The 15,727-nt window shown below is 39.8% G+C and overlaps 1 protein-coding gene across 2 annotated transcripts in view; it reads left to right on the top strand.

Annotated features, from left to right (window-relative positions):
- Window positions 1–15,429, top strand: part of EVA1C (eva-1 homolog C) — a 69,772-nt gene extending 54,343 nt beyond the window's left edge. The window contains exons 4-8 of one of the 2 annotated variants that reach the window (XM_075850952.1): window positions 4,662–4,814; window positions 7,595–7,738; window positions 9,345–9,425; window positions 13,681–13,770; window positions 14,621–15,429. In XM_075850952.1, coding sequence (XP_075707067.1) covers window positions 4,662–4,814; window positions 7,595–7,738; window positions 9,345–9,425; window positions 13,681–13,770; window positions 14,621–15,015 — 863 coding nt within the window. In that variant the 3' untranslated portion in view covers window positions 15,016–15,429. The remainder of the gene's footprint in view (window positions 1–4,661; window positions 4,815–7,594; window positions 7,739–9,344; window positions 9,426–13,680; window positions 13,771–14,620) is intronic. The other variant, XM_075850951.1, reaches the window with a different exon arrangement.
- The last annotated feature ends 298 nt before the right edge of the window (window positions 15,430–15,727 follow it).

The raw sequence follows: 15,727 nt of genomic DNA, 5'->3' as shown, positions 1-15,727 counted from the left end.
GGTGGCTGAAGGCAGCCAGAATTCTATCATTTAATTCTATTTCTAGGCAGGAAATTTGGAGCTCTGTATCAGAAAAATAAAGCTCTGAAGCCTATAAAGATATATTAAGACATTATTGAGAACAGTGTTGTATAACTACTTATATTAAATAAAACAAAATATTGTTCTAGAGTGGACATTCACTTTAATGATAATGATAATTTTCCAAACTAAAACTCCTATAGCCCTTTTTGCCTCAATTTTCCCCTCTGAAGACACATTTCTGTCTCTCTTTTTCTTTTTTCTATGTCGTGCACTGAACTATTAACCACCGTCTGCCCTGTACGGCTACGACTGTACTCAAGATGTTTTCCAACTTATTGTGCTGATTACAGTACATAAAAAAGGACTTTGTTTTCTGCCTGAATGGAGGGAATAATCCTATTAAACAAGTGTGTACTCTCTGCCAGTGTTGAAGAGGCTTATTTTACAACAGTAGAAAGAGATGTTTCTTTTTCAGAAACTGTCTCTGGCAATTGACCAGCGGCTTGTTTCCCCTCCGTCTGATTCAGGGGGGAGATTACAGTCATACGTTTACCATTTGAAAATAATGCATGTTTCCCCTTTTCCACCACCTGTCTGAGCCAGTTCATGTCTAGAAGGCTTTTTCAGCAAAAATATACAATATTTTTATATACTGCCCTCCTCCATATTAGGCTCACATTCTTAGAGATGCCAAATATTTTTTTTTATCATTCTAATCCATTTCTGCATGTCACTGGTGCAAATATTGACACCATATGCATCTTAAAACCATTAGGTCATTTAAGCCACTAGAGCAGACAGTAAAATGACACTTCTTGTCCTCTGTAGTTTACTTGTCAACTTTGCTATACAGATTGGGACAGATTGAGCAGAGTCATCTCATTATCATTAGAGGAGGGTGGTGAGTTATTGACTGCTCTATTGTACTGCTGGAAGTCTAGATAAGGCAGGATAGTAACACTATACACACAGATAAGGCTCTGTATGTAGCTCCCCTGCCTCTAGGGCAGTGGGCTCCATCACTTCCTGGAGTCTGTAATAATCTATGACACTTCTTAGTCACTTAAAGGGAATGTGTTGCTAGCAAAAAATGCATTATTTTTTTTTAGTTAAACAATTAGTGTGTAGGTGATTAAACATTGTTCTAATTTTTTTTATTTTTTTCACGAGTCAGGAAATATTATAAATTAGATTCTAATTTATAATATTTCCCAGCACTGGTCACTAGATGGAGCAATTCCCAAAATTGCAGCATTGCATGTGGTAAAGCAACCACATTGCTTTATGCTGCAAAATTGGGAAAAAATCCCTCGCTCTAGTGAGCTCTCAGAATCCCCCCCTCCTTTATCCTGGCTAGTGCCGGGAGAAACGAGGGGATTGAACGGTCAAACCTCCTACACTGTGTGTCGCCATTTTTTGAGCTAACACACAGTGTAGAAGGTTTACATACAGTAGTAAACACACTGAAACACGAACATACATAGAAATCACTTACCTGCTCCTGCCGCCGCCGCTCCCTCCGGTCCGTCCGCTCCCGCTGCTCCAAGTGCACAAGTCCGGAAGCCGCGACCGGAAGTAGTAATCTTACTGTCCGGCCGCGACTTCCGGTCTACAGGAAAATGGCGCCGGACAGCGCTCAGTTCAACTTGGACTGTGTGGGAGCGGCGCATGCGCCATTCCCACACAAACGGCGTACACCATAGTGGATGGAACGGGCTCTGTTCGCATTCACTATGGGACTGTAGCTGCCGTATTCCATGTTTGTATGTGTCGTTAATCGACACATACAGAAATGGAAAAAAAAATGGCAGCCCCCATAGGGAAGAAAAAGTAAAAAAATAAAAAAAAGTAACACACAAACACACAAATAAATACAAAAGTTTTTTATAAAACACTAACCTCAAACTGATATAAAAATTTTTTTTGGGGCGACACTTTTCCTTTAACCCCCTATTCAATTTTGTTGCCATTAAAGAAGACCTTCAGTGGTAACTCTACTTTCCATCCTTGCACCCCCCCACCTGACTGTATACCACACTCTACACTTCTTTTATGCATACTGTTCTTACTTTTTGAACTGCTGCCTTGCCTGTGCTTAGATTTCCCCAGCTTTCTCTTCCTTTCTGCTTTGCTAGCAATACCATGATGCTTCAGCACAGCATCACATGACCAGCTAAAGACCATACCATTTCTGCATGCTGGGAGACACTGTGATTATTCTCTTTATATTCTGCTAAATAAGCTGAGAAACCAAAAGTATACAGACAGGGAGGCTGCACTATATTCTTCTACACCTGTGTGACAGGAACCTGTCTAAGTATCAGTGGTGGCTGATGATAGAAGTTTGCCCCCCCTGTGTAATACTAGTGTGGTCCAGGAACTGCTGAAGCCTGTGATGGGTGACACATAGATCTCCATAGACTCAAGTAGAGAAAGCGAGTCACGGAGACGGATTCACACTGCAGCTAAGTAACCATCCCAGTCTGATATAGAGATAGAAGCAGCAAGAACAGGAGAGAGATACATGGAATACCAGAATGATACACATGGGAAAGTAGAGTTTTGGCCGGAGTGTCCCTTTAAGCACACACCCTGCTACACTGTCTATACAGAAAATACAAGAAGGAAGTGTGTGCCTCCAACATGGCCGCCACAAAGGAAGTTATTAACCAAATAAGTAAAAAGCTACAGCTTTTTTTTAAAAAAAATGAACAAACACAGACATTTCCTTTAACCCCTAATTTAGGCCTTAATGACCAACCAATTTTTTTTGTTTTTCCATCGTCACTTTTAAAGAGCTATAACTTTTTTATTTTTCCGTCGACATAGGAATATGTATGAGGATTTGTTTTTAGTTGGATTAGTTGTATTTTTTAATGGCACCTTTTTGAGGTGTGTATATTTTTTTATTAACTTCTATTAACTTTTTATGGGGGGGGGGATAGAAAAAAAACCCATAAATTCCGCCATTGTTCAATGTATTTTAAATTTACACCGTACACTGCGCGGCGTAAATAAACGTTACCCTTATTCTATGAGTTGGTACGATTACGACGATACCACATATGTATAGGTTTTTTTTATGTTTTACTGCCTTTGTACAATAAAAACAGATTTGAACTAAAATTATTTGTTTTTGCATTGTCGTTTTCCAAGAGCCATAACTTTTTTATTTTTCTGTCAATGTCGTTTTTTTATTGGTACTTTTTTGGGGTACATGTGATTACTGATTAACTTTTATTATTACTTTTTGGGGGGCAATGGAAGAAAAAAGCAGTTTTGCCATTGTTTTTTGCAGGTTTTTTTACGGCTTTCCCCTTGCGGTTTAAATGACATGTTAACTTTATTGCTTGGGCCATTATGGTCGCGGCGATACCATATATGTGTATTTTTATTTCTTTTATACACTTTTACTAAATAAAACAACTTTTTACAGGAAAAAATTGTTTTATTTTTTTTACTGTAATCTTTATTAATAATTTTTATTTAGCATTAATTACTTATTTTTTCAGTCCCACCAGGGGACTTCACTGTGCGATCTTTTGATCGCAAATATAATGCTTTGATACTTAGTATACCAAAGCATTATTTCCTGTCAGTGTAAAACTGACAGGCAATCTATTAGGCCATGTCTTTAGGCTAGAAGGTAGAGAGAATAAAGTAACACGTTTGTAATCTGTATCCATGGAAACACATAGGTATGCATAGGAGCTGTATACACAAAATGGTAGGATATTGTTAATCAAGACTATTTGCAAATTTGCTTCATTTTTAAACTTAGATGCATTGAAGCAATACAAATAGTAAAAAGGGCACATATCAGTAGGTTTACATGCAGTCATATGTAAAACCACAGATAACAAATTGGATATGATGATGAGTTGAACCATAAAGCAAAAAAATAAGTTATTAAAGAGGGACAAACCGATGTCTGTTACACTGTATATATATATCTGTTACTGACCTTCTATCTATCTGGGTTACAGCATGTCTCCAATAAAGCGCAGCAACATATCAACCAGTGATATACAGGACATTTTAGAGATGTGAATTGGGTCCAGAATAATTTTTTTACAAGCATGACATAGAAGAAAAATCTAATCATATAAGAAAAATGTTGCATTATATCAAATTATAGTAGTAGAATTTGAAAAACTAAAAACTAAATCAAGTATTTATTCTATAGTGACCACTAAAGTTTACACTGTGAGCAGCTGAATGTGGGTGGGACTGCATTGTGACTGACAGCTCGTGTCTTAGTTCTTGTAATGCCACAGTCCTGTTCTGAGAGTTCACAGTCTGCAGCTCTGTAAAATATTTTTTTGTTCCTTTATCTCTTATAAACTTTATTTACTATAACCTACACAACCCCTTTAAGTATCTATGAAACGTATACAATGTCTATACGAGTTGTGTCTGCTGGATGGGGCAGGGCTCAGGTTGTCGTGGTCCTGCTGGATCCAGCATTGTAGATTCAGTCCTGAAGCGTCTGCTCAGCTAAGTTTGTGTAGGTGTCTTGTATCTTCGAAAATAACTTTTTCAAGCTTTTCCGTCTGCAATACCCCGCCACGTTATATGGTGGATGCATAATGTTAACACTTGTACAGACTTTATTTAGTTTATGCTTCTGTTTTTAGCTGAATACAAATCGACATCTGTTTGTGAAAACCGCGAACTGAAGCTTCACTGCAAAGAGCCCAAGTTACTCAACATCTACTCTGCTGTCTATGGCAGATTCGCCAATGAAAAGAGCCCTTGTATCACCGACTTGGACCGAGGGACCCCATATGGTAAGAATATGTGGATATAATTCATGGTCATGTGACTAAAGGGAATCAGGTGTATAGGAGAATCTAAAAGTAAAGCAGGATACAGTGTATGTTAATGGAAACTTAACATCCGTTCAACAAATGTGTATTCTAATAAAATCCTTCTTCCGCAGATTTATTTTTTCTTCTACTGCCAGCTAAAATAGACGAGATACTTGCAGGAATCTACAGAAAAAATTATGAATGAATTTACTGATTAGGATTATGTTCACACTGTTTTCTTCCTTTCCACATCCATTGGTATATGTATTGGGGCAATTTCCCCTGAGGTTTTAAGACCTTAGTGACGCCCCTGGCTGCTAGTGCTGCATCGTTGGGTCTATTAGGAGACCCAGCGATGCAGCTGAAAGCTGCGGGCCGTCGGCTATGAGAAGAAGTTTGGGTGGGGGACCCAAGAAGGATTTTTTCACCTGGGCCCATCAGCCTTTAGCTACGCCCCTGATTGACATTCTTTTTCCTTAAAGCGTACCTGTTGTTATACTTAGCATAAATCAGTAGTACATGTTAAAGGGGATATGTGGAGACCGAAAAGTATTAGTAGTTTACTCACTGCAGTATGTCAGTACACTCGCTAATATACATGTGCCATGCGCATCACAGGAAAGACAGCGGGAGCTTAGGGAGTTAAATGCATGGCTGAAGTCTTGGTGTAGAGGAGAAGGCTTTGGGTTCCTAGAGCACTGGGCTGACTTTTCATTGGGGTACAAACTGTATTCTGCAGATGATTTGCACCTAAATGGATGGGGATCCGCTGTGCTGGGGGAGAGAATTCTAGCTGGGGTGGCGGAGTGTTTAAACTAGGGCTGAGGAGGGAGGTCAATGTAGAAAATAAAGGGGTAGTTAGGTTAGAGAGGGGTCAAACTATATTGGTGGGGGGAGAAACAGACTGTGGGGAGAGGACTAGGCAACTTGATAAGGAGATCCTTTCGTTACAAAACAGCAATGAAAATAAAAATGCCCAAATAATGTCAAATCACATTTCTGATAATGAAAGTGAAACATTTGAAAGCAAGTTAAAGTGAATGTTCACAAATGCCAGAAGTCTAGCACACAAAATGGGGGACTGGGCTGTAAATCTACAGGGTTTTACACTGTTTCGGAAAGACGGGACAAATAGGAAAGGCGGTGGTGTATGTCTGTATGTGAGAAGTGATATGAAGGTGGTGGTGTATGTCTGTATGTGAGAAGTGATATGAATGAAGGTGGTGGTGTATGTCTGTATGTGAGAAGTGATATGAATGAAGGTGGTGGTGTATGTCTGTATGTGAGAAGTGATATGAAGGTGGTGGTGTATGTCTGTATGTGAGAAGTGATATAAAGGCAGCGGTGTATGTCTGTATGTGAGAAGTGATATAAAGGCAGCGGTGTATGTCTGTATGTGAGAAGTGATATGAAGGCGAGTGTGAACGAGACATTAGAGGGTGAAGATTGTGAGGAGGTTGAAACCTTGTGGGGGGAATTACAAAGGGAGGTAAACACTGAAAAAATTACTTTTGGTGTAATCTATAGACCCCCCAATATAACTGAGGAGATGGAAGACTGTTCAACTAGAGTACCGGTCCCCCTCCAGCGCTATAAAAATCTATTGAAATCTTATAATCAGCGCGATGGGGGACCAGAATGTACATTAGCGAGTGTACTCACATACTGCAGTCACTACACTGCTAATAATTTTTGGTCCCCACATAACCGCTTTAATACATGTTAGGAGAGAGTGGTATCCTTCTTGCATTCCAGCAGTCTGTAGCTGTCTTTTCTCTGTCTACTTGCAGAATACAAAAAAGCTCATAATACAGTAACTGAAGACAAGGAGGAGAGGGAAGGGAAGGGGAGGAGAGGGATGATGCTGCAGTCTCTACCTATGTGTGAGAATTAGGCTGTAATAACGGAGGGGGAGTAGCAGTGGGATGCATCTTAGGTTCAGAGCACACAACACAGCTCTCCCTCTCCGCATGAGGAGGAGCTCGCCCACTTAGCACAGCTATAGAGAGAAAGGAACATTTACTGAGGGGAGTCAAGCAAAACTTTTTATGGAATACATGCCAATGCCATGGATACACTGTCTATGCCGAATTCACCTTTCGTGCCTTTCCTTATATAAGTAATGACGAGGCAATATTTGCTTCATGATTGGTGATTAGTGCCGCCCAGAATAACTAGCGGTTAACACAAAGGCAGCTCAGTCAATGATACTGGAAGTCACTGTAGCAGTAGGAGTCCATTAGAAAATCCAAAAAAGTGTAGTTGGCAAGAAAATGCATAGGAGCCTGCTACAAGGTTTTAATTAATCGAAAGTGTTATCACAAATGACTCTTTAAAGAGAATCTCCACCTCTTAACACCATGTTGTATTTAGCTTCACCATTCTGTGCTGATTCATTTCCTGATATATCTTTAAGGGTGCAGTCACATGTGGCAGGTGCATGGAGTTGTGTAAGTTTCATTCAGATGAATGGAAATGATATTCAGCCACAGAAAATTGTTCAAACAAAACCTGCCGCATGTGACTGCACCCGAAAGTGGTTGGTACTGCGAATCTCCTGCATAGCGTTAAATAATAAAATTATTAGTGCCTGCAGCTTCCACTAGAGGGAGCACAGGAGCTTACTGCATACAGTTTTATTATGGAGTTCAGTGTATACCTGTATGTAATAAGCTCTCCATTGTTTTTGCTACTGCCAGATAAAAATGAAAAAAAAATGAAATCAAACATAACAAAGCTCTTCGTTCTTTTTCTTCCAGACTGTGTATCATACTCTGCCCTGAACGTGCTGGCACAGAGGTGTTATGGGAAACAGAGATGCAGAATAATGGTACACGATAAACATTTTGGAAGTCCCTGTCTGCCTGGAGTCGTGAAATATCTTATTGTAAATTATACCTGTGGTAAGGAGACAGATTGATGTTACTTAATGCGAGTTATGTTTGTGTTTCTGAACTACATTCAGGATATGCATCAAGAACGCTCCCGGCACATATGCTGAACATAGCCATAGGGCCCCTTTCACCCTGCATATGCAAAAATGGTGCCCTTTTGGCATACACCAGGCATTCCTTCTTTTTCGCTGTATGCAATAGTGTGGTAGACTACGCTACTCCATGCATAGGGATACAGTATAAAAAAAACATGTACCGCACTGTATACGTGTTTTTGATATGGAGTCCTATGGCGAATTATACCTCCGACGGAGGGCTCAAACACAATGTGAATATAGCCTTATATAGTAGAGAGGATGGAGATGCCTAGCGATGGTGGATACATTGGGAAGCCTTTGTAAGCATAATCTGGTCTGTAGCCCACTCCTGGATAGATCTAACCCATGTTTGATAAAAGTGGATGTCAAGTTGTGGTGTCTGCTGCTTTTGGGTAGTTTTTACTTGTTATTTACCTTTAATGGGGTTTTCCAGTTTATGCAAATAAAGTTTTTCATTGTAAAATGAAACATTCTGCAACTTTCTAATACATTTTATGTTTCAATTATCCACCATTTTCAAGATATCTGCTTGCTGTCAGTAAATGGAAAAAGACATCTGTCCTGATCATGTCCATCTGACACAGGTACTCTTGTTACACAAGAGAGGTCTCATACACTTAATGAGAAGGGCACCAGTGTAAACATGACTTAAAGAATGTAAACAATTAATATTTCCATTCATTGAAAGCCAAACGTAAAAATATTGAGAAATTGAAACAAAATATATTCAAAAGCTGCACAACTTTTTATACTACAACGAAGGTTCATTTATATAAAACCTGAAAAACAACCTTGACTTCTTGTTAGCTCTGCTCCATTAAGACACAGCAATCCTCAGGTTGCTACTCTTTCCCCTCCCCATGATTTACACTGCAGCTCTGCTCGTTTAGACTGGCTTCTTTGCATAAGCCAATTTATATTCTTTATGAATCATCTCTTAAGAAATAGACTCTAATGGCAAGTGCTTGGCTCCAAAGTCATTTTCACACGGGGTTATCTTCTGCTGGACATTTAGGGCTCATTATTGTGTTGGAGCCTGAACCCATGGAAGATCTTCTGGCAATCCGGTGGGCCAGTCTGACCCTGTGAATGTAATTTTCATACATGTTAGCTTTAACTTCTGGTTATCATCACCATACCCTATCAGCACCCAGTACAAGCAGTGTCGGGATGAGGTACCATTGGCCCGCCTAACAAAAGGGCCGACTACCCGACTACAGAACAAGGGCATGTCGCATTTTTATTGTATTGTATACTATGTTGTTATTGCAGAATACATCAGCTATAATAGAGTATATGTGCAATAACCTCTAATAAAGGGATAAACCCTCTGCTACCGGAGCGTCACATTATCCTGGTACAGCATGGATCCACTGGAGGAGTCTTTCGTCCTCTGCTGCCATGTTTCGACCCGCCACTCTTTATATCTCATTAAATACAATGGAAAAAAGCTGCATATCTTGCACATGGTAAGAACTTGTAGTAGACGATATACAATCTTTCTTTTTCATTTATAGTTCCAAAAATCATACTGAAAGAGGTTGACCCCAGGGTTTCTTATGTAATGCCCCCTACGAAGCTGAATGATGGTAAATACGGTAATTATCACAAATGATCGCCACGCCTGTTTCTCTGGTGTTTTTTTATTTAATAAAAACTGTTCTTGACCAAAGATTATAGTCATTATAAGGAGAATATAGTGAGATTTCTAGATACATTTTATTTATAGGTCTAAAATTCTGCACTGATTTGTATGGATAAGAGCTCAGCTTTTCTGTTGCAGCGCTTCCTGCTTCCTGTCACACAGCTAATGGAGTTAAATGACAAAAATTCTTGCTGCCTTCAGCCACCACTAGAGGGAGCTCAAAATATACAAATTTATTATGAGTTTTTATTATAATGTTTTAGTCTAATAATCAAGAATAGTTCTCAAAGGTGGACCCTAGTGTTAAAACACTGCTAGTGAAGGTTGTAAAACATAAATAAGTTAAATCTTTCATTGTCCATAAATAAAAATTTAAAAATTAACAAGACGTAAAAATGAAGAAGAGCCATAGCAGACACTAGGCTCTGATGTAGGTTTGATTGACACGCTAGGGTTAAAAATATCTTATGGTATTTTAAAGGGGTTTCAGAACATGACGTTGCTGGCCTATCCTTAGCAGCCAAAGTTTGATCTTTATTTTAATTTTACTTACAGAAATATTGGTATTTTTCTGTTGCAGCAGCAATTTTTGGAAAAGTGACAACAGGAGGTGCAGCTATATTGGTTGTCACTTTGGAATTAGCCTCTCGTTGTCACTTTGTTATTGATAGAGAATGCTAAGAAAATGACAGTCATCATCAGTTTCTGAGAAGCGAATTCCAAAGTGACAACCAATATGGCTGCACTTCTTGCTGTCAAAAATGTCCGCTGCAGCAAGGAAAAGGACATTTAACCCCTTTCTGACATTTGTACAGTTACAGCATAGCTGGGAAGAGGAAGTATGGAGCGGCTTACAGGTGTAAGTACGTTACAGCCGACACCTCGCTGCACCGGCCGAGATCAGAGCTAACTCGGATCCTGGCTGTTCAAGGCACTTAGATGCCGTGGTCAATAGCGACAGCAGCATCTAAGCTATTAGAATTAGTCCCTAAGGGGACTAATAAATAAAGTAAAAAACAGTTAAATGGGTTATCCATGACCGGACAACTGATGACCTATCCACACGATAGGTCATCAGTATATGATCGGTGGGGGTCCGACAGCCGGACCCTGCACCGATCAGCTGCTCCGGCTGCCTCTGGGCACAGGACATCTATGCCGGAAGCAGATGGCTCCACTCATCGAATAGCGGCGAGCTGCAGAACATGCAGTGGTCGTACACAGCTGCTTCCGGCTCCAACTACTGCATACCCTTTAAAACATTCGGCACACGGAGGCATCCGGACCAGCTGATCGGTGCAGGGTCCGGGTGTCGGACCCACACCGATCGTATACTGATGATCTATACGGCGGATACGTCATCAGTTGTCCGGTCGTGCAAAACTCCTTTAAGTAAAGTTTTTTTATATACTAATAAAATATTAAAAGTTCAAAAAAATAACATTTTCCCATCTGTCCTCTAAACTAATGTAAAAAATGAATAAACATAATTGGTATCGCTGTGTCCATAAATATCTAAACTATCAAAGTACAGCATTATTTAACTTGCAAGGTGATACAAAAAAGTAGTATGTACCCCCAAAATGATACCAATAAAAACTACAGCTCATCAGCTCAATCAACCGAAAAATAAAAAAGTTATGGCTCTCAGAATATGACACCACAAATTTTCTTTTTTAACAATTTGTTTTTTCTTTGTAAAAGTACTAAAACATAAAAATAACAATATAAATCTGGTATCGCTGTAATCGTATTGCCCCACTGAACAAAGTTAACATGTCATTTTTACTGCCCGGTAAACGCCGTAAAAATGAAAACCAAAAAACAATGGAGGAATGACTGTTTTTTTCCCCCTCTATTCCACCCTACAAAAAAAGTTTTTCAGTTTCGAAGTACATTATATGGTGCAATAAAAGGTGCCGTAAAAATCTACAACTAGCCTTGCAAAAAACAAGCCCTAAAAAAGCTGTATCGACGGAAAACTAAAAAAGTTATGGCTTTTGGACTGCGGGGAAGGAAAAAACGAAATTGAAAAAACACAAAATTGGTTGCGACGTTAGCATAACCCTGTCCATTTTGCAAAAATCGGAACTGTTGGCAAGTGAATACATTAAAATATTCCTATAGTGAAATCTACGGTCAGGAATTGTGTTTGTGGCAGATTTCCCCCGCGCTGCATTGCATGTTTTTAGAAAACACACATTAAAACGATATCCAATAAATATAATTTCCTGTATGGCCGAGAAAAAATGGCCTTGTTGCCCATAGCAATAAATCAGGTCCACATTTCATTTTTTCAGTACAGTTAAAAAAATATATTTATTGGATACTACGGGCAACAAGGCCATTTTTTTCTGCAACAATTTTTATACATGAGGCCAATAATCCAGGCTTAAAAGAGATCTCTGTGTTTGACAGAAATTTACAACAGGCAAGTTAAAAGCCATATCAAATGCTTTGAGACGATGTACCGTAAATGTTTTGCATTTTATATTCTGTGCCGATTTTGAGACCTGATGTTTTCTTCTCCGTTCATGATTCAGTAAGTTGCTGATTACTAGACAGCAGTGCATTGTGGGAACTCAAACCCTGGTTTATACAGTTAGCACTAAACTGTCACATGTCTGACAGCAGAAGGTGATAAACCGCGGTCTGTTTCCAAGGGCAACTATAGCAATTTTGAAAGCAGCTATCTTTATGAATAGAGAAAAAGACATGAAATACCCTGAAATCTGTAAATAACCAGCAAAGTATTTACTGTCACACAACTTTACATGTAGATTTACATTGCGCATTGTGAAGAAGGTGGATAAGCTTTAATGCTGCTTTAGTTTGCATGCTGTATACTGTACATAGCATGATGCAAGATTTGTAAATTTTTCCACTGTATTTATGTGAAGTAATTTTTTCTTCTCTTGTAGAGCATTTCCCCTAAAAACAATCTTAACAAATATGTCCATCAGGAAAAATGTTGCACTCAAAACTACCCATGCACCTATAATTAAATCAAATGTACCCCCATTAATGTTGCCTTTTTGCCTACTTAACTGGAGCCAGAGTACATCATAAACAGTGTAATGCCTTATTCACACGAACGTGTCCGTTTTGCATGCATAAAAAACGCAGTGTTTTTCCTGCCTTGCAGTTCCGTGTGACATCAGTTTATGGTGCGTGTCTGCGTTTTTTACGCGCGTATGTCATCAGTATGTCACGCGTTTCACTTCAGCAAAATAAACTGAAGGAGGTGTTTTTATTTTTCAAAATAATTTCTTTAGCAACTGTTGCGTGAATCACGCACAGCACACGGATGTGCGTCCGTGTGCTGTCCGTGATTTTCATGCACCCATTGACTTCAATGGGTGCGTGATACGCAAAAAACGCACAAGTATAGGACATGCAGTAAGTTTCACGCTGCGTGAAAAACACAATGTCTGAATGGCCCCATTGACTTGCATAGGTCCGTGTGACATGTGCGTTATTTTCACGCGCGTAACACGGACGTGAAATACGCTCGTGTGAATTAGGCCTAATGGAGAGGAGTCCTTAATTCGAAGACTTTAATTAATTAGCTGGAGTAGAGAGCGGCTACAAAAAGTGCCTCTCTCCAGAAGACCCGCCACGTTCTTTGCAACTCTTTGAATTCAATAGGAACTGTGTAATGCTTCTTTTCTCCTGTGGTGGCACTGCTGCTAAATGAAACACGTGCTGGCAGCTTCCCCTGGCGATCACAACTGATCGCTGAAAGGCTGCCAATGTTTTACTGTCCCTAGACTTCTATAGTAAAAATAATGCTGTGTATTTAACATACGGCCACAATAATAATAATGTTAATAGCTGCATTGACTAACATTAGTTCCATAACCAGCGTTGAAATACAGAACCGATACAAACATGAAGTACGTGTGTGAATATGAGGCCTAGACTGTCTGATATATGCGCTGTACTAACCCTATACTGGCTGGATGTGAATGTATTGCATGGTTAGCTTGCGTTACTCGTCACTGGAGATTACTGCCTCTCCCCTAATTACACACTGCTTGCTACTGAAGTATGATCAGAATGTGCTTTTCATTCTATTGTCTTCAAGTTGATACACCTCATTTCATGGATTATGTATAGTTTTGGATATAAAACATTCTAGTCATCTACAATGGCTCCGGAGGACTTTACTGTATTTAATGGGATTTTCTGACATTGTTTTAACATAGATATCAAACCTGACCTCTCAGAATCTCGGCTTCCCAGCAGAGACGGACTCTTTTTCAGTGACCTTCTTGCAGCGTATTCTTATGTAAGAGGTAAGGTTATATCAGAAGAAAAAGGTTACAGTGATATGATGACTTGTGATGCCAGATTTAAAGGGATTGTCCCAGAACAAACATTCATGGCATATTCCTAAAATATGCCACCAATATCTGGGAGGTCCATCCCGCTGAGACATTTCTTTTCATTCTGAGCAGCGGCTCAGGACCCCTTCTATAAAAACAGAACCCAGCGCGTCCTTACATTACATGGACGACCATTCATTTGAATCAATCCTTGTAAAAAAATTGTGTGGCCCGGCGCAGTTTCCCACGGTCAAAACAGCTGATTGTTGGGGGTCAGAGAAGACGGACGCCACGGCTATAAGTCCGCTTCTTTTTAGAAAGGGTTTTTCCTAGTGAGACAATTCCCTTAAATGATTTTTCTAACATGATCTCATGTTTGGCCAGACCAAGTGCCCAATTAATAATATGGTCCCAGGCCAGGACACCGGTTGCTACCATTGCATGCTTGTCTGATATGAAATTGACCCAAGTGTAGAATATATTTGCTGTATGAAATTTATATGGTAAAATTAAGAGATTTATGGATATCCTAAAGCAACTTTGCAATGGCTAGAGTTGTAGTTTGGTTTTTCTTCACCCAGGGCAAATACTCAGTTTGGTGCCCAAACCCTATCTAAAAACCCTGGCCACAGCTGAGTGGCTTGGTGCTTTACCCCGTATCAAATGCCCTGCAGTAACTTTCTAGCTACACAGTTGGCAACGGCCATGTCATTAGATTGAGACCTCTAGTTGGCCACATGCATTCCTAACCATAAAGTCTACCTCTAATGAATGTATTCATAATATATACTTATATATACTGTATCTCGTGTTTCTCTAGATCATCCAGAAAGAGCGGCCTTATTCTTTGTATGCAGCGTTTGCATTGGGTTGATCATCACGCTTTTTGCATTAGTGACCCATATATCTTGGAGGAAGGACTGGCGTAAATTCCAGAAAGTGAACGGGCAAATTGTTCAAATAATAGCCTGTGAAGAAACGGATAGGGGCAGCAATGAGGATGAGGAGGAGGAAGGAGGGGACGAGGCTTCAACAAAGTCACACTTTTCCCAAGAGTTCCGTGAGTTATGCAAAGCGTCCCGTCCAGTTCATTGCACAGAAGACGCTGCAGACCTCGCAGAACGTATAGAACGCAGAGAACAAATAATTCATGAAATTTGGTTGAACAGTGGATTGGCCATCCCTCCAAGTCGGCTTACAATTCCATTTTTTTAATACGTTTAGGGACAGAAGGGATGAACAAACTGGTATTCCCCAGAGGCTGTGGGCCTAAACTCTGCTACCAGTACACTGTGTCACAGCCACTGGTGAATTACGCTTTACCCGAACCCGATAATACCCTTCTGTGAAGGGAAATGTGTTTTCAATTTTATTAAGAAGGAAAGAGAAGAATTATAATTTTTAACTATGGAGACGTGTGACATAATTTGAAGAGCTTGTTTATATTTTTCTACGGATTTATATTTATCAATGTAAAATTATTTAGAGATATAAGGGTAGAAGGAAATAATTTTATTCTGTAAAGTATTATCTAAAGGGGAATTTTTCCCAATTGACCATGCAACTCAAAGCAGATCTATCAGGTCTGCTAGCTAGGGGCAGCATTGGATACAGGAGGAGATGCTGAGATTGGAGATATATATTTCTATTATTTGATTAAGTATTTTCTTATAAAAAGCTGTGTAAATGCTGCCAGGTCTTATAGAGAAAGCCTGTGAGTCCTGATTCCCCTGCCCACTTATAAAGAAAGCCTGTGAGTCCTGATTCCCCTGCCCACTCATAAAGAAAGCATGTGAGTCCTGATTCACCCACTCATAAAGAAAGCCTGTGAGTTCTGATTCCCCCGCCCACTCATTAAGAAAGCCTGTGAGTCCAGATTCCCCCGCCCACTTATAGAGAGAGCCTGTGAGTCCAGATTCCCCCGCCC

The sequence above is a fragment of the Rhinoderma darwinii genome, chromosome 2, assembly GCF_050947455.1.
Source record: "Rhinoderma darwinii isolate aRhiDar2 chromosome 2, aRhiDar2.hap1, whole genome shotgun sequence".
In the NCBI taxonomy this organism is placed as follows: domain Eukaryota; kingdom Metazoa; phylum Chordata; class Amphibia; order Anura; family Rhinodermatidae; genus Rhinoderma; species Rhinoderma darwinii.
Note: the sequence above shows the minus strand (reverse complement) of the source record. Positions and strands in the feature narration are given on the sequence as shown.